Source organism: Carcharhinus amblyrhynchos, chromosome 13 (genome assembly GCF_965287045.1).
Source record: "Carcharhinus amblyrhynchos chromosome 13, sCarAmb.v2.hapA, whole genome shotgun sequence".
In the NCBI taxonomy this organism is placed as follows: Eukaryota; Metazoa; Chordata; class Chondrichthyes; order Carcharhiniformes; family Carcharhinidae; genus Carcharhinus; species Carcharhinus amblyrhynchos.
This window is the reverse complement of record NC_137336.1, coordinates 45,136,519-45,162,321: the sequence shown is the minus strand read 5'-3', so window position 1 is coordinate 45,162,321 and position 25,803 is coordinate 45,136,519. Positions and strand designations below refer to the sequence as shown.

The window sequence follows — 25,803 nt, the reverse complement described above, 5'->3', positions numbered from 1 at the left end:
CATAAAGGCAAATGTACAATTTGCAGTAAGGATTGCAACTAATAAACATAAGAATAAACAATTAAATGGATTAAAATATTCATAATCAGTTTGGATGATAAATATATAGAAATTTATGCTATTTTTTAATTTAATGCTTTAAATGCACCATATTGCACAATTTAAACTTCATAGTCACAATGGGTTTCTTTAGTTGTGCCAATCACTTCTTTTCAAAAAACATGAGCGAGTTCTAGCAGCTCCGTTCACTACAGGTTCAGACACCAGATCTCGTGAACAGCCAAAAATGGGATTTGCACAGGCGTGATCCTAGCTTGAAATCTTCCACACATCTCCACTGGCAGCATGATCAGGTTCATGCTCGGAAATGGAGCGAACTTGATTTCCATCAAGGACTTTATGCTGTAGCTTCCACCCATGATGCATCCCCCGACCCAGATGCGAATCACTACTGGTTTTCAAAAGAGAAAACCAATTTTGATGGCCATGTTGGGGGATGGGGGTGGGGGCAGTGTGCAGAGGTGCCTGGAGGCCCCAGGGGTTGAGGGAGAAGGTTGAGCATTGTTCTAGGTACCCACTGTGCCCTCAGGCAGTGCCAAATGGGTAATGCCAATGGGGCTCCAGCAAGAGGCTTAACCCTCCTCCTAAGGGGTTGGTTTCCTTTATGCGTGGTGGAAGGGGAGAACCTGCAGAGAGGGGAGAGGGTGTGATGGCTGTGAAGGGTTTGAGTGCCCACAATACTGCCTTAGTGGGGGGTGTCACCTGGATGCTTTTGGGAGTGCTCTTCCTTGTCTATGGGGTAGGAGGATGCAGTTTAGGGGAATTCTATTTTAAATGCAAGTTGAAGTGTCCTTTAAAGATGCTGCCTCAATTTTTATGAAGCAGGCCTAATCAGGCTGCGTCAAGTTGATGCCATAAACCACACCTCCCCCCCGCCCTCCACCTCCCCCCCCAACCCATCCCACCACCCCCCAGACATTTCTGCACTAAATGTCAGAAAACCTGGGCTGAAAACTTGGCTGCGCTTCTGGAGAGAAGCCTGACACTTAAACAAATTTTGGGAAAATTCCGCCCTGTTTACACATTGAAATGTAGAAAATTAAAACAAAGGCTGCAAAATGGGACAAATGGACATCTTGTTTTCTGTCCACGTCTGTCAAACAACTTGAATTCAAGTTAAGTAAAAATCTAAAACAGTTCTAGATAATCTAAAACAGATTCCCCTTTCAGGCCATATCGACGATTTCAAAACAGTGAGTACCTTCATTTTATCAGTGTTTTATTTTAACAAAGGCAATTACTAAAAAGAATCACCATTTTCCAGATATCTTCACAAATCCAAAAATTTATATTTATCTAGAACTATGCAGAGGCGTAGGAAGGAATATTTTTGAATATTCCTTCGTACACCTCTAATTGAATTAAAAAAAGCTCTTATTCTTATAAAAAAAAGAATTTTCGAATGCCACAAGTGCAATTATAAGGTAGGATATGTCATCTGAACTCATGCAACCTCCAATAAAAATAAGCAGTTATGCAATGTTACGGTCTCTGTTTTGGAAGTACTCTACACTTGATAAGATGTTCAGATTTCAGATATTTGTCTAGGCTTCTTACAAAGAGTTTCTGTGCTGTGTATTAGTATTTGAGTCTATTGTTTCGAGCAATGGGAGTACTTCCATGCTGTCAATGCCACTTACTGTTGGATTAATTGACCAGCTAAGCTGTCTGACTCTTTCATATTGCTTTACAATGAAAATGGTTAAATATAGCAGCTTGATTATCCTTCAGAACGCCCATCATTAGTGCAAAACTAATTACTGTTCAAGGCACATTGCAGAAAGACTACTGCATTTGCAAACTGAACTTCAGCTCCCCATTGTTGGCAGAATTATACACATTAAAACAAAAATCAATAGATTAAACCCCAGGTTTTTCAATTAAAAACCTAACAGAAATAAGGGGAAAACTTACAAGTAAAATAATGAAGTAATTCTCCTACAATTTTCTTAATGTAAGCTAATGATTTACAAGTTATTGGAATACTATCAAAATATATACATTATAAACCATGGTCCTTGACATTATGGGGTATATTTAAAAACCATCTCTTCAAGTTAACCTGCAGACTTAGCTAGTCAGTAATAAGGAACTAAGTATTTTAATGATAGGTGTATTCTTAATGCTAAGATCACGATAGACTGAATTTGCGACTTCTTAAAAGTAAAGTTTGTTATATAAAGTCACTAGCGGGTTTCCAAAGTTAAAAATGAGTGTCTTTCTTGGTTTAACTTTGAAAAAAAACAAAATAAATGACTGATGTAGTCATTCCACTGGTTAGGTCAGTGAAGCATCAAGTTGCTAGTGCATCATCCGGAACGTGCAGAGTTTGATTTCGGGGTCAGCTGTGCCAAAGTATGGGGATTTGTGCCAGCGCAAATCATTTGGCATTAGGTTCCTGGGCTAAGGAAGGGAGATAACACCAAGTCAGTCAGGTCTCCTTCACTTTATTGCTTTAAGGCAGAATGTATGCATGACTATAAACTGGAAATCGGGCTCAGTTATGCACTATTCCAAAGTTGATGTCAAGCCGACACTCAGGCATCACAAAAGGAATAAAACAGCAGCAAGGACGAGGTGGGAAATAAAGTATATCTCACCAAGAGTTAGCACCTTGTCTTTAGGTGGGAGGGAAATGAAGAGATCAAGAGTGAAACATGGAAGAAAAGTTCAGAATAAATTACAAATTTATGCATTTCCATTTTCTATTTTAAAAAAAGAATCATTTATCTCGAAAACTACTGCTGTTTTGGATCTACGCCAGCACAGAGACACCGCAGCATATATTTCTTTTTTCTTGACACATTTTCCCAGTTGATGCATGGTAGAAGTAGTTGTAATTACATTTGTTTCTGCACCTGGAATTCACAAATAAAAGATTAAAACCGAGAATCCCTAAAAACTATGTAAAATTGAAACTGTGCCCCCAAGTTAAACACTTGAGAGTATGATAAAGGCATAAGCACATTATGAGTTGAAAAGCTAAATACGGTTTAAGCAGTACTTCATCATTAGCCTGCTGAAAAGGGCAGATCTATTTAGTTCATAGTCTGCTTGACATTGACTATGGACTATGAAGGTGTTTTTTCATATTATCTTTCTCAAAATTCACTTCTCAACTCAGCAGCCTCCAGGAAAACGTTGCTAACAACCAGTTCAAACATTAAACTTCACCAATGTTAAGCATTTAAAAACCAGAAGCTTCCCCTGAAAAGAAAATGAATTTAATTTAAACAAAAACTATTCAATATTATTGCTTAGAAACCTCTGCATTTCCTAATCCCATCTCATAATAAGCATCCTGACCAGAAATATACAAAAACACATGTGAAAACAAACATTCTGCAGATGCCTGTAAAATAATGAACCAGGTGAAGAAATTATTTCAGGTTGCTTTGAAACTACATGTTCAAGTTTCTCAAGCTAACAATGCTGGACAGTATTCCTGTATTTGGTCACAGTTGAATATTAAAAGATGTTGTTTGCTTCCCAATCACCATTCTTTTGGCGTACATTTGAAGCAAACATGACTGCATCATGAACGCTGTAGAATACCAATGTGTGGATGTCACCATTTTCAAAATAGCCTCCGCTGCGAAGACTGTCAATAACTGATGCATTACAGTTTGACAGGAGAAGTTGGATTCCAATCTGTTTGTAATCTTTATAGACTTCCTTCACCGTCGCTATACCTGCCGTATCCAGGAATTGAATGACTGAAAAATCAATGATAACTGTATGGAATTCAAACTCTTGCTTGGAGAGCTGCACCGTAGCCTCAGTCTTCCCAGTAGTGTGACAATTCACAGTCGCCTTCTGTTTCATTTCCCGGATTATTTTCCTTTCTGCTTTTTTCCTCGCTATGATTATGAGAGTTGGGTTAACTCCTGTCTGTTTGTAGAGGTATTTTTTGAAGAACTCTTTGTTTGCGTAGTACAATGGGGCCTCAAATCTAAATATTTTGACACCAGACAAATTTTGAAGATTCTTATATCTTCCCACATCTTCGTAAATTTCTGTCCCCTCCAGATGGCCGAGCAGAGCGGCTCTTGGCACTTGCGTTCGTGCAATGACACAGATCACAGAAAAGCTAACCCCAATTAACAGTCCTAACTCTGTGCTGACTAAGGCTGAAGATAACATTGTGACAAACCATATGACAGTGTCCACCTTGCTCACCTTCCACATTCTGGGCAACTCAATAAATTTTCTCAAAGCACCGCGGAGATTCACAATGGTTATGACACCTAGTACACACTTTTGAAGAGAGTAGAAAAGAGGTGCAATCACAAGAAGCACAAGGAGAAGCACTAAAGCAGTCACTATACTTGAGAATTGTGTCCGGCAACCCGTGGACTCTTTCACAAGGGTTTTGGCAAGAGCAGCACTAGTTGTGAAGCAATGAAAAAATGCCGGTATAATGTTACAGGTCCCAATGGCAAACATTTCTTGATTGGCTCTCACTGTATACCCATGCTTCTTGGCAAACATCTCTGAAAGAGAAACGGTAATTGCAAAACCGATTATAGAAATTGGCAGGGCATCAGCGGCAATTCGAGGTATCAAATTCCAGTCTGGTGAGGTGGGGGCCATAAATCCAGTGGGAATGTTTCCAGCAATGGTAGAATTAAACTTGGTATTCAAGTCAGCATAATGAGAGACCAGAGTAGCAAAGACTACAACCAGAAGCTCGCCTGGAATTGGTGCTTTTAACTTGGCTTTACAGCACTCATTTATTTCTTTTAAAGGCACTAGCACCAGAAGGCACACCAGGCTGGTGACTAGATCGCAGATGTTAGTAGTGTGGATGTTTTTGAAGATGTAAACCCAGGTTTTCACAAGTGAACCGGGACCATGGGCGCGTGGAATGCTAATCCCCAGAAGATACTTAACTTGTGAGGTGAGTATAGTGAACGATGCTCCAGTAGCAAATCCACTAAGTAAGGAGTCAGACAGATACACTGATATAAAGCCCACTTGGAAGATGCCCATGGCCACCTGCAAACAATGTGAAGAAAACCACTGTAAGTAACACAAAGGTCAGAGAGGTAGAAATAGTTGACTGACTACGTTCATGTGGTGGTTGACACTTAATCCCCTTTAGTTTTGCACATGTTGCATTCTTCAAAAGGCTTAACATAACAATTAAATTAAATAACCAAGCAAGATATGTTGTTAGAACCTTGTTATTCAATTGTACAAATGAAAAGCAAATGGATGCTGGAAATGAACAAGAAGAAGAAAACATTGCAAGTGCTCAGAGATCAATTAATATCTGGAAAAAAGATGAGTTGGCACTTCAGGTCTGCACTCTCTATCAGAAATTATTGAACTGCACTGGTCTTCTAATAAGAGTCAGAGAAATTGAGTTTATTTGTTAACGTCACAAGTAGGCTACATTAACACTGCGATGAAGTTACTGTGTAAATTCCCAAGTTGTCACACTCCAGTGCCTGTTCAGATACACTGAGGGAGAATTCAGCATAATCAATGCAGCTAACCAGCAAGTCTTTCAGACTGTAGGAGAAAACCAGAGCACACAGAGGAAACCCATGCAGACACGGGGAGAACATGTAGACTCTGCACAGACAGGGACCCAAGCTGAAATTGAACCCAGGCACCAGATGTGATCTTCGTGAAGCAATAATGCATTGAAATTTCCCTGATGTATGGAATTGTGGCTATAATTAGGACAACTAGGCAAGCCCTTTAATTGACTGCATTGGACTTCACATTCTTACTTTCAGAGACACTATTATTTCTGTCTGGCACCAGAGCATTACAGTGACAAGTACTAGGGCATCATTTATTGAGCTCAGTTATCTTGAACTGAGACTTAAGTCATATAAGGTAACAATGTCCTAGTGGTTTTTTTGTACAAATCATGAGATAGATTTAGAAAAATAAAACGATGAATGGAATTAACGGCAATCAATATTTCAGGTATCCTGTAACTGTCTTTTAGGTGGCCCTTATTTGGTTTGGCCTATGTGACTCCAGCCTTGCACAATCCCATACTAACATGGTTGGCTCCTAAATGCCTGAACAAGCCATTCAGATGTGCCAAAGAAAACTCGTTACAAGCAATAAATGTTGGCTCTGTCAACAATGCTTACATTCCATAGAATTCCTACAGTACAGGAAGCCATTCTGTCCATCAAGTCTTCAGCAACTCTCCAAAAGAGTATCGTACTCAACCCCTAGCTCCACAACCCCCTCTCCTCCACCCCAGTGACCATATCCTTGTAACCCTGTGCATTTACCATGCTAAACCACCTAAACTACAGGACACTAAGGAGCAATTTAGCGTGGCCAAGCAACCCAATCGCACATCTTTGGAGTGTGGGAGGAAATCGAAGCACCTAGAGGAAACCCACGCAGATACAGGGAGAACATGCAAACTCCACACAGGCGGTCACCCAAGGCTGGAATTGAACCTGGGTCCTTGGTGCTGTAGATTTAAAAAAAAATCATACAACTAGAATTTGTAAATTTAAGGTTACCAACAAGCAAAACTGCAGATCGAGATTGATCAGCCGCATTTGGTTGGCAACAATGTTGCTTACTGTCACAAAGATCCAGATTCAAATCCACACTCGGGATTCCAGTACATTCCTGTGCGGGTCAGAGTGTATGCATAACTTTTGGAAATGCCATTTTTTAGAAGAATTATTCATTTACAGGATGTCGGCATTGACAGCCAGGCTAGTATTCATTACTCATTTCTAGTTGCCCTTGAGAAGATGAAGGTGAGCCAGTTTCTTGAACTTTTGCAGTCTGTTAATCTGAGTCCCAGCATTTTTTCTTGGGTGGAAGTATTTTGAAGGAGAACAAAGAGATTACCTCCAGTATTGGCTTCATTGACAGCACAAAAATAGATTGGTCATTGTCATATTGCTCTAAGTGAAGGTTAGCTGGGCAGTACTACATTGTTTTGAGATATCCAATAGTCATGAAAAGTGTTACATAAATGCATATCACTCTCAATTGCTTAAGGGTCCAAATAATCTGCTTATGAACTAATCCTCATATTTCAATCATTCCCTAGTTCTCTGCCAAATCTCAGTTTTGCCCTCCACATTGATACCAGACCTAAGGGCGGCAAGGTGGCACAGTGGTTAGCACTGCTGCCTCACAGCGCTAGGGACCCGGGTTCGATTTCTCAGCTTGGGTCACTGTCCGTGTAGAGTTTGCGCATTCTCCCCATGGGTTTCCTCCAGATGCTCTGGTTTGCTCCCACAGTCCAAAGATGTGCGGGTTAGGTGGATAGGCCATGCTAAACTGTCTCTTAGTGTCAGGGTGACTAGCTAGAGTAAATGTAGGGAGTTATGGGGATTGAGTCTGGGTGGGATTGTGGTTGGTGCAAACTCAATGGGCCGAATAGCCTACTTCTGCACTGTAGGATTCTATGGTCAAAAGATCTGCTTATGGTTGTCAAATTCCAGCCTCCTCAGCCCAGTGAGACAAAAACCCAGTACCATCCCCCCGTGATGCTAAATTTCAGGGCCATCCTTGAGCAATGACAAAGCCCACAGCATTTCTCAGTACTACCAAAGTGTGTGACAAGCCCAGTGCAGCCAAGCTTTACTTCTCAACATCTACACACCAATAAATATCAAACAACAACTGTCTCATTTGACTGTTCCCTATTAAGCACTAAAACTGATAAGGGATAATGTTTAAGAACATAAGAACATAAGAAATAGGAGCAGGAGTAGGCCAACTAGCCCTTCGAGCCTGCCCCACCATTCAATAAGATCATGGCTGATCTGTCGTGGCTCAGTTCCACATTCCCGCCCTCTCCCCATAACCCTTAATCCCCTCTCTCATCAAAAACCCATCAACCCGCGTCTTAAAAATATTTAGCGAGGCAGCCTCTACCACTTCAACAGGCAGAGAATTCCAGAGATTCACCACCCTTTCAGTGAAGAAGTTCCTCCTCAACTTCGTTCTAAACCGCCCCCCCCTTTATCTTGAGGCTATGCCCCCTAGTCCTACTATCCTTTCTGAGCGGGAAGAGTCTCTCCACCTCTATCCTATCCATCCCATTCATCATCTTATACGTCTCAATGAGATCTCCCCTCATTCTTCTAAACTCTAACGAGTACAAGCCTAATCTATTCAGCCTCTCCTCATAGCTCAACCCCCTCAACTCTGGCATCAGCCTAGTAAACCTAAGTATAAAATAAAAGAATTAAAACATTAAAAAAGTTGTTCATTTACAGTTTTCAAAGAATAAAAGAGCTGAACTATGAAACATGGGGCTAAAAGTGCCAAGAATTGCATGAAATGAAAAGGGAATTTGAATTGTGGAATCATTGTCAAGCAATGTTGTTTTTTGCCTGTGGCCTAGTTACCCCTACCATTATAAAAAGTGCTGACCCGATGCAAGTAAAAGCATGGGAAATCTGCATGTTGATCATCGCAAAACTTTTCATTCCCTTCTGCTTTATTTTGTAAAAGCATTTTAATCTTAACTTTAAAACTATTTTAGTTATTCAATTTACTATGGGAGTTTTGTGTCTCTATTTGAAGAAAAATGATCTGCTAGGTCCCAATTGAAATTGGTAAACTATTTTGAAATTGGTAAACATGCTAGGGGGCATGCAATAGGCAAGGGACACACTATTATAAGTAACTGAGTGAACATAATAGCATGGTACATAGCGACAGAGATAGGCCATATGGCACCTTGCACTGGCTCCATTATTCATGCAGATCATGACTGACTGATATAGGCCTCAATTCCATGCTTCTATTCAAGTGCAGAAGCAGGGTCTTATTGGACTCAGAATGATACTCTATTTCTATCTCCATATATGCTGCCAGACCCACTGAGTTTTTCCCTAGCATTTTCTAATTGGATTCCTACTTTTCCACTGCTCTCAACTCCACTATAGTTTAAAAATCTTGTCCCAAGATTTGAATTTTATCTTCCTTTTATAGAACCAAGGCACTTGGCCTTAAAATTTTTGACTTGCTACTTGTTCCTTATTTTTCCAATGACAGATGTGAGAACAACTCTTTTCTGTCAACTCCTTTGCTTGAATAGAGGCATTACATTTGCTATTTTCCCCAGTTCACTGGAACCTTTTCAGAATCTCAGGAATTTGGGACAATTAGACCCCATTCCTACACTCTCTTTTAAGCTTGTGGATTTAGGCCATCCCAATAGATGTGAGCGAGGTTGTTTTCTGAAACACATGTAAATATTGTGTGTCACTATCCATCAAAACCATTCCTATTGGGCTTTTTTAGTTTAATAGTTTTACCGCTATAATGATGCTGAATTTCCACCATAATAGAGGCCAGAAATATCTGCACCTTGGGCACAAACCAATCACATGGCTTAAGGTTACAACATTTTGGGTGCAGGCTAGGCAGGCAAGTACAATGATGCACCAAGATATTCCTTGATCCTTGATGATCCAATCAATTCTACCTCAGCATGTCTCACCTGGTGACAAAAGTTGTCTACCCCAATCATTACAGAACCTCATGACCACCCTGATCATTACAGAACCTCATTATTTCTCACAATCACACTTGCTCAGGGTCCTTTCAAATTGTGATCAGATTTCCTGGTACAGCTGGTATCTTGGTCTTCATAATAATTATTGGGCATTTGTATTTTTAATTTATCCTTATTAAGAGCTGCACCATATTTCTTGGGTACCCTAAAATGGATTTAGTTATGCACACATCATATTAAAAATTAAATAGCTGCCATGACAGTTTGTTCTTAAACATATACTGAGCCTATGTTTGTGAATGAAGGCTAAATGAATTGTAAATTTAAATTTTCATACAGACTTTCATTTGACCAACTTTTTTTCATGTTGATTTACAGTTGAATATAAAAAGTTATTAGCAGAAAATTTAAGTGTAACTGGATAATCAACAGAATGGTAAAGGCAAAATACGTGGATGCTGGAATCTGAAACGAAAACAGAAAATGCTGAAAAATCTCAGCAGGTCGGACAGCATCTGTGGAGAAAGGATATAGCCAGTGTTTTGAGTCTGGATGGCTCTTCACCCGATCTCTGATGAAGGGTCATCCTGAATCGAAATGTTTGCTCTATTTTCTCTTCACAGCTGCTATCAGACCTGCTGAGATTAATCAACAGAATGGGTTCAATATGAATCTCAGATTGCCCTCACTGAGGAACTTCCAGATTCATAAATACATCACTGCATTGATTCAGGGTTTAAAATGGTTGGCCAATGTTCACCTTACCTGATAAACCCCAGCCATAAAAGTCAATGTTGTGGCAATGCGAACGGCAAAACAACTTCGACCACATAGACCAGCAGACTGATTGAACGTTTCAGATTGGTAAGTGCTATTACCATCATCATAGATGTCAAACCCAGCCAACTGTAGCTCCCGATCCACCACCTGACCAATCATTAAGCAAAGCACACCAAAGATACCAACTGAAATGTGCTTTGATGTTCCCATCAGGAAGTAGATGATGCAGGCAAAGAATGAGGTGTACAGCCCATATATTGGCTCCTGCCCTGCGAGCAATGAATAGGCTATTGACTGAGGAACGAGTAGGATGCCCACTATCAGACCAGACATAATATCGCCCAAAATCCATTCTTTCCATTTGTATTTTGGAAACCATCGTATGGCAGGAAAGAAGTCAAGAAATAAGTTTTTTACTCTGGTTGGGGTGCAGGAACAACACTTTTTCAGCCTTTTCACTGCAATCTTCTTCACGTCTAACGTATTCTTTTCTTGCTCTTCTAAAATAATGGGAGAATATTTTCTGTTCTTCATATCAGGAGAGGCCATGGTACTGAGTGCCAACATGCTATCAGCATTGTTAGCTTCTGTGGAAGCCATCCTGCAAACCGTATAAACACATAGAAGAAACTGGTCAGTCATGATTACAATAACTGATGTAGTAAATGACATTTGTAGCAAGATCAAGCATTTTGAATGACTTTACCAACATTGACCAAAATTGTATCCTCGGTCAACTAGACCACACAAGTTTGAATCATTTATCTGGAAACCATGTCTCTTAGAATTATTTAGCTTATCTCAAATAGCTTGCTTATTCCTGCAACCAAAAAAGGAGTAAATGGTGTGGCTCAGTTGGTAACACTCGCACCTCTGACACCCAAGTTCTGGATTCAAGACTCACTCCAGGGCTTGAGTGCATTGAAAAACAAAATCAAAGCTGACACTCGGGAGCAGTAGAGGGAGCACTGCACTACTGAAGATACTATCCTTTAACGTTAAACTAAGGATCTACATGCCCTTTTGGTAGGCTGTAAAATATTCCATGCCTATCTTCAAAAAAGAGCAGGGAAATTATCCCTCATGTCCTGATTGATATCTTTCACTCAAATCAACATCACAAAACAGATTGTCTAGTCATTATCATGTGGTCAGTACATTCATAAAGTTGACAGAATACACTTGTTAGTCTGTTATGCAGACAGAATGGAAGCATGAATGTGGTAACAAATAAATTTCTATCATTTGACTAGAGCAAACACGATGATTTGCAATATGCTCCAAGACACCCAATATCCTCCCCCCACCCCACTGGAGTCCACAGGCATCCAATTTGCCTGAAGTAGGGCTCAGATAGAGATTGTTAACAAAGGGGAGCTACATTTAAACATTCCCTCTACACTCACTCTCAGTTAAGCCAAGATGATGGCTGCAAGAAGACCAGCTCCATGTTTCCAGGAGGCAAATCCCAACAGGATGCAGTGGAGGAGAGGTGGGCCACTAAATTGGATAGAAGAACTAAAGCTAACCAGGCTAAACCCTCTTGGGATGAAACAGCAGCTGCAGTCATTGCCAGGAGCCTGACAAGGTATCCAATGTCAGAAAAAAAATGAATGATCTCATGTGTCCTCCTGGCATCAATCCTCTCTGTCACCCTGGAATGTACGTTAAGAAGTCTCACAACATCAGGTTAAAGTCCAACAGGTTTATTTGGTAGCAAAATCCACTAGTTTTCAGAGCACTACTCCTTTGTCAGGTAAGTGGGAGTTCTGTTCACAAACAGGGCATATAAAGACACAAACTCAATTTACAAAATAATAGTTGGAATGTGAGTCTTTACAGGTAATCAAATCTTAAAAGTACAGACAATATGAGTGGAGACAGGGTTAAGCACAGGTTAAAGAGATGTGTATTGTCTCCAGACATGACAGTTAGTGAGATTTTGCAAGCCCAGGCAAGTCGTGGGGGTTACAGATAGTGTGACATGAACCCAAGATTCTGGTTGAGGCCGTGCTCATGTGTGCGGAACTTGGCTATCAGTCTCTGCTCAGCGACTCTGCATTGTGTGTCGTGAAGGCCATCTTGGAGAATGCTTACCCAAAGATCAGAGGCTGAATGCCCGTGACCACTGAGGTGTTCCCCAACAGGAAGACAACATTCTTGTCTGTTGATTGTCGAGCGGTGTTCATTCATCTGTTGTTGTAGCGTTCCTGGAATGTCACCATTATTACACTCCCTGCCAATTATCAGCCTCCCAACACCTGACTCTCACAGACCTTAACCCTCACCCACCCATCTCCCCCCATCCACCCTCATCCGACCAATGTGGCCAGAAAATTACCCCAATAATGCATATAATTCTTTTTAAAGATTATGATAAACACTTCAGGAAAAGCATATATAACAACAAATCTACAAATTATTGCAATCCTTTGGTCATTGCCACCACACAAAATACGATCCCAACACAAGTTTTACTTTGCCATATTTCTTTGCCTCAAATTCCTAAAATGAACGTCATGAAATTGCTTGAATAAACAAATCTTGAAAATCATTTAGGCACAATTTAAAAATCTGACAATTAACAGTGGGAGGGGGAAAAAAAAGCAGTAAATGAATTAGTCTCCTGTGCTTTCTTTGCTCTGAAGTTTCTAATTTCCTCACCTTACAATAGTCTTCAGTTTGTGAATGCCGAGCAGGAACCAGTGAGAAGCATCTATTTATCAAGCAGAATTTCACAAGAATACAGTCCCCATTTCCCGGTACTCATTTGTTAAAGGGTATTTAAACATTGCAGCATTCCATTCCTGGAGTTGCTGTTTATTTTGCAACAATGCAAAATTTAGAAAAAAAAAACAAGTGCAAATTATGGCCAAGTTCCTGAGATGCCAAATATTGGGCCAGAACTTCCATGAAGTATCCATCGCAGTCCGATTGCATCTCTGCTCCTATTTGCTTAGATTGAAACACAGCCATACCTTTCTCACCTAATCTCCCAACTTGGGCCAGGTGAGGAAAGTGTAGTTCAGTGGGTTCCAGTGTCCTTCAGTCAAATGTAGGAAAGTTTTTTAAAGTTTATTTATTAGTGTCACAAGTAGGTTTACATTAACATTGCAATGAAGTTACAGTGAAAATACCCTGTTGCCACTCTCTGGCGCCTGTTCAGGTACACTGAGGGAGATTTAGCATGGCCTTTGCACCTAAGCAGCATGTTTTTCGGATTGTGGGAGGTAACTGGAGGAAACCCATTCAGACATGGGGAGAACATGCAAGCTCTGCACAGACAGTGACCCAAGCTGGGAATTGAAGTTGAGTCCCTGGAGTTGTGAGGCAGCAGTGTTAACCACTGTGCCACCCAAATATGGAGCTGGGTGGGTCGGTGGGTGAAGGTCAGGTGTTGCAAGGCTGAGAAAAGTCAGAGAAAGTAAAAATATACCCCTAGGTAAGTGGGTAGGATAGGGTAAAGTGTTTGGGGTGGGTACCTAGGCCAGTTGCCAGAAGGGTAGTCTTGGGGAAGGGTTTTTGGAAGGGAGGGTACACATGGGAGGAGTTCAATACTCTAGTAGGCCAGAAGTTAGAAGTGCTTTTAATTCTTTTAACTTTGCCTGACTAACTATTTTTGTATGACAATCAGAGTCATCTGAAGTCTCATGATTTCAAAATCAGAGTTTTGGATGATTCCAGTGCAGGGTAAATGCCCCAGAGGTATTTGAACTCCCCAGGCAATTGCCCGGCAATTCTCACTCGGAGTTCCGAGGGGTGGGAGTCTCAACTAATCTTTGGGGTACCTACAGAGTACAATGCTCTTGAGATCAGACTTTATGGGTCAGTGTTAATGCCCACAAAGTTCTCTTTTAATATTGGCCTCTGTTGTAGTAGGGACGGCATTTGAATGAGCAGCATGGTATATTGTGCATACTGATTTTCCTAGCAGATTTTCCTCCCCATCATTCAGAAATATCGCACCTTCTGACTCTCTGAGATCGGTTATCGAGATAAAATCTCTTACATTACATGGCTGGGATAAATGTCTGAGTAGGTTTTTGTCTCACTTAAGCATGTCCCTTTGACAAATGTTTAAAATACATCAAGTCTTCTATCAAGCACAAATATACTTAAACAATCTAGATATGATGCAAAAGTAGAAATAATTCCTTTGCGTGTATCTTCAGCATCCCTCATGGTGAATTTTAAAAGATGAACCAGAGAGAGGGAGTGATGTTGCCTATGGAGACATCTACAGGTGGGGCTTTGCCAGATCTCCTAGGTGAAGAATTGCCCAGCTTTTGAGTGGCCTATCTAGAAATTGATCAAATCTACAACAGTCACAATCAGCCCTTTCTCTGTATTGTGATGTATAGGTATTAGCTGTTATGGTCCAACATAGAATCATAGAATCCCTACAGTACAGAAAGAGGCCATTTTGCCCTTCGAGTCTGTATCAAACACAATTCCACCCAGGCCCTATCCCCATAATCCCACACATTTTTCCTACTAATCCTCCTGACACGAGGGTCAATTTAGGCAATTATATATCGACTGTAAAGATTAAACACGCAGAACCAGAAATAGAAAACAAATAGAAAAACATGAAAGAAAGTATAGAAAAGAAATATTGCCAAAGGGGAAAGGAAAAAAAAAAGACAAGGAATGAATGACAGATGAAATCCTAGCAATAATACCACACAGAGAAAATAAACCCACCTGAGTATGATGAAATTGAAGAGAAATTAAACACAGTCTAAAGAGAGCTGGTATAATGAGATGTCTGATGAGGTATTAAAGCTGCAAAGGAATCACAAAATGAGAATTATGCACCAGAAAGTGAAATCTTCGACAGATAAAGAAAGGGATAACAACAGATAGTGGGCGCAGAAGAGGCACAGGTGGTGAAAAATTGTTTGAAAGAGGCAAAAAGATGGACAGATGTGAATTGTACAATGGTCCACAAGTAAAGCATTCTTCAAGATTTGGAGGCAAATGATGGGCCAGAGGTATAGAATGTGAGAGGAATAGAATGCTTTGAAATTGACAAGTACAGGAAAAGCTCCTGGTATAGCTGAAATAAGAACAGAATATCTAAAAGCCCTTGGAAAAACAGATTTAGAAACTATCATGATGTTTACTGAACGATGCATTCCCAAGAAACCTAAAGCAACAGACAGTAATTTATAACTATCAGCTTACCCAATCAAACTGATCTTGAAATTCATAACAGAAAATTAAGCTAGCACAGTTCCAGTGCATCAATATTTCTAATTGTACTATTTTTCCATTCCTGGAAGACATGGGACACAGATTCAATTCCCAGCTTGGGTCACTGTCTGTGTGGAGTCTGCATGTTCTCCCAGTATCTGCATGTGTTTCCTTTGGGTGCTCTGGTTTCCTCCGACAGTCCAAAAGCAGTGCTGGTTAGGTGGACTGGCCATGTTAAATTCTCCCTCAGTGTTCCCGAACAGGCGCCGGAGTGTGACAACTAAGGGATTTTCACAGTAACTTCATGGCAGTGTTAATGTAAGCCTACTTGTGACACTAATTAATAAACTGCACCTTAGTCATGTCACTTGCAATTGGAGGTCAATTTTCACCTTTACGGTGAAGATACTAAGCTCTTCTCTCAACCCTCTGGCTACACTCTTCCTGTCAGAAACACCATCTCTTATCAATTCTTGGATGAAGTACAACTTTCTGAGGCCAATCATCAGGAAAATTAACACCACTGCCTTTGGTCCCAGTTACAGACCCTGTCCCCTCACCACTGATCCCTTCACTAGTCAAGCTACGTGCTTTAGGCTGAACCCTGGCCATTTGCATTCTTGAATCCTCACTGACTCTGGACTGGGCATCCTATTGATCATGATGTGGAGATGCCGGTGTTCGACTGGGGTAAACACAGTAAGAACTCTCACAACACCAGGTTAAAGTCCAACAGGTTTATTTGGTAGCAAATGCCACTAGCTTTTGGAGTGCTGCTCCTTCTTCAGGTGAGTGGGAGTTCCGTTCACAAACAGGGCGTATAAAGACACAAGTTCAATTTACAGAATAATGATTGGAAGGTAGTTTTTACAGATAACCAAGTCTTAAAGGTACGGACAATGTGAGTGGAGAGAGCGTTAAGCACAGGTCAAAGAGATGTGTATTGTCTCCAGCCAGGACAGTTAGTGAGATTTTGCAAGTCAGGAAAGTCGTGGGGTGTTACAGATAGTTGTGACTTAGTGTGATCTTGGGTTCATGTCACACTATCTGTAACTCACATTGTCTGTACCTTTAAGATTTGATTAGCTGTAAAGACTCAAATTCCAATCATCATTCTGTAAATTGAGTTTGTGTCTTTATACGCCCTGTTTGTGAACAGAATCCCCACTCATCTAATGAAGGAACAGCGCTCCAACAGCTAGTGGCATTTGCTACCAAATAAACCCGTTGGACTTAAAATGTGTTGTGAGACTTCTTACCATCCTATCGATCATCAGCACTGCTTTATTTATACCATTGAACCACTGGCTCAGGTAGAAGCCACGTAGCCATTGAAAAACCAGATACAGTTCCTTTAATTTTGAAATCAATATAAAAAAGTCACTTATTAGAAGCTGAACTACCACCCACTTATTAGAAAATGGGTAACCAGCTGCCATTTGGCCAAGGAATCAGACCTGCACTGATTTATCAAATTAGAACACAACAGAAGAAACGTAGCTAAAACTGATAAATAAAATAATTTAAGCATATCGGATTTAGATGGCAGGAATTTAACACAATTGAAATGAAATTGTTGCATGTGAGAAAGGATATAATTGTATTAGGAACAGTTCAGAGAAGGTTCGTCAACTGATTCCCAGGGCAAACGGCTTGTCTTATGAGAGACAGGTAAGACCTTTCTCCATCAGTATTTGGAAGTTTGAGAGGTGATCTTATTGAAACATACAAGGTCCTGAGGGCACTTGACAGGGTGGATGCTGACAGGATGTTTCCCCTTATGGGGGAAGTCTAGAATTGGCTTTAAAAACAAGATTTTAAAATTGAGAGGTGAAAATCTATTTTTCTCTCAGAGGATCGCTAATCTATGGAATTCCCATTCCCGGAAAGCCGAGCAGGCTGGGTCACTGAATATATTCAAGGCATAGTCAGATAGAATTTTGTTCAACAAGGGTATTCAAGGGCTATTGGTGGTGGTGGAGGCGGCGGGGGAGCAGGAAGTGAGAGAATTCAGGGGCAGGGGAAGATAGGGTACAGACAGGAAAGTAGACTTGAGGCCACAATTAGATCAGACATGATGATAAACAAGGGCATCAAAGATCAGGACCTATTGGTGGTGGTGGGGGAAGGAGGGGATAATAGAGGAGGGTAGGGGAAGATAGGGTACAGACAGGAAAGTAGAGTTGAGGCCACAATCAGGTCAGCCATGATGGTATTGATTGGCAGTGCAGGGATGATGGGCTGAATGGCCCAGCTCTGCTCCCAATTCTTAACGTTCTTGTGAGAAAGTTTGGATTGAACTGTACTCGAGCCTTAGGGCAAATAACCTTTCAATTGGTCATGCCCAAAAGGATCTAAATACTTTGAGACATATGATAGGTAGCCCCCTCATCTCAATCAGAAGCTTGTGGGTCAAGCTTCCACCCAAGATCCAGACACTACAAGTCAGGTCTTACACTCTCGTGCAAAAATCAGAATGCTGCATTGCTGGAAAACCTATCCTTCAGCCCCTAGTTTCCAGACAAACAGTTTAGATGGATGGTAAAGAGCTCATGTAACAATTCAAATACAGCAGGTAGCATTTCCCACGATCCTGAACAACATTTCTCCTGAAAAAAATTTCACCATTTTGCATAAATTGCCAAGAGGCAGTAGTAATAATCACAGACACTGGCAAGGCGATGGCTTGGTGGTATTATTGTTAGACTATTAATCCAGAAACACAGCTAATATTCTGGGGATTCGAGTTCAAATCCTGCTTTTGAATTTGAGTTCAATTAAAAAATCTGGAATTAAGAATCTATTGATGATCATAAAACCATTGTTAATTGTCGGAAAAAAAACATCTGGTTCAATAATGTCCTTTAGGGAAAGAAATCTGCCATCCTTATCTAGTCTAGCTCCAGCGCCACAGCAATGTGGTTGACTCTCAGCTGCCCTCTGAACAAGAGCATCTAGGGATGGGCAATACATAGTGGCCAGCCAGCAATGCCCACGTCCTTCGAATGAATAAAAAAAATTTACTCAGAGATTCTGGCAAGCATCCATGTTACCAAATGTTCCTGGCTGGAGAAACAAATCTGACACTGCCCTAATGTTTTACCTTCAGTTATATCTTCCTGTGAAAATACTCAAGCCAAGAACATTCAGTAACGTTGATTGAGTTTTGGATAGGGACAGTACAAGTTAATATTTCACTTTATTACCACAGTCGGATCGCTGTACTTTGATAACATGTATTGCAGCTATACCTGCATTCTTCACTTTCATATAGACCTAATCATTTGAATGCCAAATTCAAAGTCATTCTTTTCAGAGCAGTTAATCATTTTAGATCCAACTCCAACAGTCATTTCAGTTCATGCATTCGACCTAGTTAATTTGACAGTTTTACATCAGGATAAAATGTCTTATCAATCTGACAGCAAGTCATTAGAAAAATCAATGATTAAAGCAAGTTAGCGATGAAACAAGATCAACTTGGACAATTATACATGTAAGATTACAGAGCACTTCAGTGAGTGTACATTAATAGAATAATGACTGAGATTATGAGTTTTTCAGCATAAAAGATCTAATGCATTCACAGAATAATCCTCCAGTTTAGTAATTGCATCTTGCATCTTTTATGCTGAGTGATAATATGAGAGTGTGAATTTATGGTTGATTATACTCAAGTAACAAGATTAGCAATGTCAAGTTACAAACCTTGCTAACATTTGCAAATTTCCCCTTTATATAGGTCTGGAATTTGGATTTGTAATGATGGCAAAACTCTCAGCACTCGCTGCCATTGTAATATCCAGTGAACTGCAATTTCTGGCATCTACTCATGCGGTTAAAAGTGGAAGTTTAGAAATCAACAGTCATTTATGTCTTCATAGATGCAATCAGTACAGAACCAGTGAATGAATATTAAGTTCATTTTTGAGGGTTTTTTGCATTATTTTCACAGTTAAAAACATTGTTTTATCAGGTGTTACTGAGTTTCTAAACTTCTGAACAAGTTCTTTGGTCCTGAAAAACTAATTTTACAAGCATGGTGTCTCATTCTCTCAAAATATTAATTAAAACAAAAAACAAAAATCATATGATATTTCGGTTCATAACTTTAACCAATGTGTATGTCTAAATCTTTGTTTTATTGTTTCTTTGCAATGGTTAAAGCATGAATTATAAGCCGTGTTTTGCAATCTGTGAAAATTCTTCAGCCTGATTGGCGGCGCATCACTGTTGCTGGATGCCAGAGATTGGACCAAGTATAAAGCCACATCAGAATAGAGCTTTTCTTTGCAAGGTCAGTGGTGAGTGCTGTCCCTTTACCACTGATCACGGAAGCCAGGTCTATATATGTAGTGACACAAATTAGTAAAGGAAATACAAGCAGAAACGTTCCTGCCTCAACCCGTCCACCCCCTCAAAAGAAAACACTAATTGCAAAGGCATAAATAGATAACTCAAAATTATACTGACAAAAGGCACGGGTAATAAAATCCATCTTCATAATAGAGATATATGTAACTCCTTATACTTGTTGAAAAGCAGAGGACATGGATTGAAGACAATAGTCAGTAATGCAGAAAAGAGCCTGAGATTAGCTTACTTTCTAGATAATCCTAGAGAAGTTAATGCCTCATGATTACATAAAACCAGTTTACAAGTAGTTATTATTGTTATATTAGGTGAACACAGCAGCCAATATAGGTTTAGTTAAGTCTCTTGACCATCACGTTGATTATTAATTCATTCTGTTATTTGATCCTGTTGGTTAAATACCAGTGACTTTTCCCTGCCATAAATACCTAAACCAACAAATCATTTGGGACATTGGGTAATGGTCATCCAATAATGCAATAGACTCTCATAATGCCTTGACTTTGTGCCAATTCCTAGTATCAGACTTGAAATCACAATCTTCTGAGCCAACAGCCAAGAGTTCTACCAACTGAAAAAAGTTTACACTCACCTTTAGCATCTAGTTACAGGAGGAGAGTTTATTTACGGCTTAATTGGGTTTACTGGGACACAGTAAGGTAGTGAATTTTGATGCAGTAACAAGTTTTACAGATCACAAGAAATTCAATTACAAACCAGCTTACTTATTATCAAAACATGGCAGTTGTATATACCATACACAGTAAAAGTTTGCTGCAGTCATCACAAGGTGGCAAAACCATATTAGAACTATAGCTGGTTATGGTGGGGTTGCTGCCTCAGTTTAAAATTAGTTTTAATATTCAAATGTTAAAATGAATTCAGTAAGTTACATCTGTATTTTAATTTAATCAAAAAAATAGTGCTCTAACTAGATTACAGAACCTCTAAACAGCAGCATCTGGGGCAGCATTGGCTCCTAGTGCTGTGGATCCATCCCACTTATACTGTAGGCTGGTTTCGTCATACCCGTGGCAATAGGCAAACAGTTGGACACACCCAATGCTTGACAGTCACAAACTTATTTTATGTTTACCAAACCTTTATTAATAGCTCATATGATCCATGTCCATGTGGGACGTGCATTCTTGGCTGTACATCCTTTCTGCCACCAGCGAAATTAATTCTGTTGCTACTCTGGATATTGTGACCTCATGAGAAGCTGACAGAAAATATTGCTTCAGGTGGGTCCAGCATCCCTCAAGAGACAGAAACACCACCTTATTAGCTTACTATTCTAAACCAGGCGTCCAAGCATGACCCTGCTACCTTGTCTTCTTATATCATTCTGGTCCACTGTTTGGAAACAATTAATCAAAAGATTACCTTGTTACATTTTATCTACCATTTTGGTTGCAAAATTCCCAAAACATTAGCAAATAATGAAGAATATTTCAAGTGGAATTATGGCAACAGATATGCAAGACAAATTTACAGTAAACAGCAAGATTAGCAAAATAATGTATATATTGTGAGATTACATCCTCTGATGGAGGTGGGGATGGGGGTGGGGTGGGAGTGGTGTTGTTGGTTATCTTATTTAGCTAGATATGCATGCGGATTAGGTTAACGCCATCACACTGGCTTAGATTTTCATTCTGGCTAATGTGGACTTGGGATCTGCCTTCCCACCCCACCCATGGTTAAAAAAAATTCTCACCACTTGCCGCAATTCAGAAAATAATTACCAAAAGAACTTGGGCCAAGAACTCGAGAAAAAGAATATCCTTTAATGGAACAATTCCCTCTTACATATGCAACTGCAAAAAATTAAAGGCTGCAGTTATTTATTTAAAACATATCAAAAACAGAACTTCAAAGGTTTGCAGAATTCGTATATTCTATAAACTATTCGAAAGATTGAAAACTCTTCCACCATGCCAACAGAAAATATTGGTCTAGCCTGATTTTGTGAAGCCATGATCAGTTGTCTTTTACAGTATTAAACAACAGATGCTTTGATGGCACACACTTACATTCTTTTGGATTACACAGATGTTGTGGTGTTAATAGGACATTAGCAGGTCTGAAAATTTAAAAAATGATAACGATAAGGGTGAACCTGTCTACCATGACAATATTAAGAAAATTAGCAATACAATAATTGAACTAAATAATATATAATTTAGAGCAACATAAAGTTATTGGCTCAGCTGGTAACATTCTCTCTGTTGAGTCATGAGATTTTTAAAAATTTATAAAGTTTATCAGTGTCAACAGTAGATTTACATTAACATTGCAATGAAGTTACTTTGAAAATCCCCTAGTCACCTGTTTGGGTACACTGAGGAACAATTTATTATGGCCAGTGCACCTAACCAGCACAGCTTTCAGACTGTGGAAGGAAACCAAGCACCTGGAAGAAACCTATGCAGAGACAGAGAGAATGTGCAAAATCCACATAGATAGTGATCCAAGCCAGGAATCAAACCCAGATCCCTGATGCTCCAAGGCAACAGTGCTAACTGCTGTGCCACCATGCCGTCTAGGTACTAGGGCAGCACAGTGGTTTGCACTGCTGCCTCACAGCACCAAGGACCCAGGTTTGATTCCAATCTTGGGTGACAGTGTGGAGTTTGAACATTCTTTCTGTCCCTGTGTGTTTCCTCCACTACCCTTCCACAGTCCAAAGATTTGCAGGTTAGGTGAATTGGCCACACTAAATTGCCCCTTAAGTGCCCCAAGGTGTGTAGGTTGGGTGGAGTAGCAATGTAAATATGTATCATTATGAGGATAGGGCCTGGGGAGGATGCTTCGTTGGAGTGTCGGTGCATGACTTCCTTCTGCAGCATAGGGATTTTATGATTCTAAACTCCATTCTTGACCATAAGCACAAAAATCAAAGCCAACTGTTCAGTGCAATACTGAGAGACTGCTGCACTGTCAGAGGTGTTGAAGACATCTTAAACCTAGACCCATCTGTCCAATTACATATATGCAAAAGATTTCATGGCCCTACTTCAAACAAGGGCAGGGTAAATTATCCCCAGTGTTCTGGCCAATAGTTATCCATCAATTAACTTCACAAAAAAATTATCTGGTCACATTTCACTTATCTCAACTAGCCTGAGTACTCTTCCAGGTTTAAGCCACACATCAGGAAATGAGCACACAAAAATCAAGGCTGACATTCCAGTGCCATAGAGGGACTACTGCACCATTGGTGGTGCCATTGTTTGGATGCGACATTAAATTTGCCTGCTCAGGTGGATGTAAAAGATCCCAAGGCACTATTTCAAAGGAGAGCAGGGGTTTTATCCCCAGTGCCCTGGCCAATATTTATCCTCAATCAACATGACAAAAATAGATTATCTGGTCATTATCAGATTGTTGTTTGAGGGTGTTTACTCTGCACACATTAACTGCCATGTTTCCTATATTACAACAGTCCCCACACTTCAAAAATACTTCAATGGCTGTGAAGTGACTATGCCGGTCATGGGGTCATGAAAAGTGATAAAGACAGATCTTTTTGTTTTTTCTTGTATGTCTGTGGACAACAGAGCAGCCTTTCAAACATGGGCAACTGCTAGCCTTTGCAGAAAGTTACACCACGACCTTTCATTAGAGTTAGCCTTTTAGGCATTTCTTTTATAAGTGAGTACACCAAAGCAACAACCCCTCCCCTTAAATAAACGCCAATTGTATTAATATTATTTGTAGGATACAGTTCATACTGTAGGGACATTATTCTCCATGACTAACAAGTATTCAGCTGAAACCGGACTGTTCCTAGAATAAAAATCACGTTTAAAATGCTTATTAAATCTAAGTTTAGTACATTCTATGGAAGACCAATAATCATTGTGCACCCCTTAAAAAATAAACAACATTCGGGTTGCTATAACATTTCGGTTATCTCAAGGATGCATGCAACAAAACTGCAATATCTTGATGGAAACCTAGTATTGACCCTGTTAATCGTACTCTGCTGTAGTCTGTTCCTAACGTCCCAAAATGGTAAAAGAACTTGCATAGTTAGTTTCAACTCACTTACAAAGGAAATGCCTAAAAGGCCAACTTTGACGAAAGGTCATCGACCTGAAAGGTTACCTCTCCCCACGGATGCTGCCACAATTGCTCAGTACTTGGAGCATTTTCGGTTTTGTTTAATTTTAAGATTCCCCTCTCCCTGGTTAGTTTGAATTTGATGTGGAGATGCCGGCTTTGGACTGGAGTAAACACAGTAAGAACGTCTTACTAGTTTTAATTTCACAGAAGCCGGCACAAAGTTGGGAATGTCCATCTATTTTTTTTCTCCGAGAAGGAGCAGTAAACAACAACTATGTCAGAGGTCGATTTCGCGCAGCATGCAATGGATGTTTCAAAAAAACATTTCCTCTTGAGCAGGTAACCTGCCACCTCACAAAGGGATCTACTGTTAAATGTCACAAGTCAGTGGTGCGGATCAGGGAGAACCCCAAATTGTCTTTAGCTTGCAATACAGTAGCCTCTGACAACAAGCAGAAGTGTAACTCAATCTACTTTCAGAGCCACGGGAATGGATTAGATCACATTTTAAAAAGAACACAATGAAACTGTTGAGTAATTTACAACATGGGAAACAGAAGGCGCGATCGCGGTGCTGCTCAGTCAATTTCATTGCAGCTAAATTGCTCTGCCTCGCTGTACAATGAACTCACTCACCTCAGCCAAGCTCCTGGCTAGCGATGATCACAGTGTAACAGGTAATCACACTCCAGCCTGACCTGAAATGGAATAATAAATTGTAGCAATATTTCTTCCAGCTGATATCACCCAGCGGGCCATTGGCCACGTACGGCGCCCCCGCTCAACGTCAGCGCCACCTGGCCATTCCATTGGACATGGCTGAAGTGAGCCCACCCACTGGCGCCGGGGCCGCCCTTTCATTGGCCGGAGCTCCGACCATGTGCTGCCAAGCGGACCTGTATGAGGCCTGCACTGCTTGGCTCAGAGCCCCGGCCCACTGATTGTCACTGTATCCAGTCTGCTTGTTCCTGCAGCGCTGATTCTTCTGCTGCGACTGAGTGCCCGGAGATTCCCTCCCCCTTAGTGATCTCGCTTCTCTGTCTTTTGACTAATATCAAGCCCAAGCAGTGCCCTATTTTGTCAGCTTTGGATCTTGTTTGTCCATTTTATGGGTACCTTGAATCGGATTCAATTTGAATTTGGTATTTTAGAACAAGCAAGGAATGGATTAAGGATGCATCTTGAGCGTTGGTTTTGTAATTTAAGGATGGAATAAAAATTTTGAAAAACATTTCCTTTGTGATACTCCTAAGTGCACAATTTGTAGTAACTTGGTCAAAAGAAGCACAGGGCTGGCAGCTGAATATTCCAGTGTGTAAGTATTTTAGACGAAAAAGAAGAGGAGCTAGAAGAGGTGGGGAAGTAGCAATACTGGTTAGGGAGCATATTGCAGCAGTACAGAGGGTGGACAATTTGGAAGGATCATGTAATGAGAGACTGTGGGTAGAGTTCAGAATCAGGATGGGCGCAGTCGCTTTGCTGGGAGAATATTACAGGCCTCCCAACAACCCACGGGAAGTTGAAGAATGGATATGTAAGGAGATTCTGGATAGGTGTAGAAAAAATAGTTTCAGTGGGGGAACATGTGACATACAGTGACCACAATTCTGTAAACTTTCAGATAGTCATGGAAAAGGAATGTTGTCCTCTGGGTAAGCTGCTGTATTGGGGAAAGCTTACTGCAGCCAGATTAGGCAAGATTTGGTGGTTGTTGATTGGGAAAGGCTATTTGAGGGTAAATCCACATCTGATATGTGGGAGTCTTTTAAGGAGCAGTTGATAGGAGTGCAGGACAGGCATGTGCCTGTAAAAAGGAAGGATAGGAAAGGTAGGATTCAAGAGCCGTGGAT

At 40.4% G+C, this 25,803-nt stretch overlaps 1 protein-coding gene across 3 annotated transcripts; it reads right to left on the bottom strand.

The window, feature by feature from the left end:
* Positions 1-970: 970 nt before the first annotated feature.
* slc26a2 (solute carrier family 26 member 2) lies at positions 971-24,704 on the bottom strand. 3 transcript variants are annotated; one of them, XM_080201633.1, is made up of 4 exons: positions 24,590-24,695; positions 15,017-15,097; positions 10,298-10,913; positions 971-5,058 (listed from the first exon to the last, which is right to left on the bottom strand). In XM_080201633.1, the coding sequence occupies exons 3-4, from the start codon at positions 10,910-10,912 to the stop codon at positions 3,529-3,531; spliced, it is 2,145 nt and encodes a 714-aa protein (XP_080057759.1). In that variant the 5' UTR covers position 10,913; positions 15,017-15,097; positions 24,590-24,695; the 3' UTR covers positions 971-3,528. The 3 variants fall into 3 exon arrangements, with proteins under 3 accessions (XP_080057759.1, XP_080057758.1, XP_080057760.1); XM_080201632.1 differs by lacking the exon at positions 15,017-15,097 and having other exon boundaries at positions 24,590-24,704; XM_080201634.1 differs by lacking the exons at positions 15,017-15,097; positions 24,590-24,695 and adding an exon at positions 24,144-24,158.
* Positions 24,705-25,803: the final 1,099 nt, after the last annotated feature.

Excerpts from the sequence above, each read along its gene's own strand:
- slc26a2 (XM_080201632.1), bottom strand. The coding sequence starts at position 10,912 with ATGGCTTCCACAGAAGCTAACAATGCTGATAGCATGTTGGCACTCAGT. Across the intron at positions 5,059-10,297 it reads TTATGGCTGGGGTTTATCAG|GTGGCCATGGGCATCTTCCA; the intron begins GTAAGGTGAACA and ends CATTGTTTGCAG.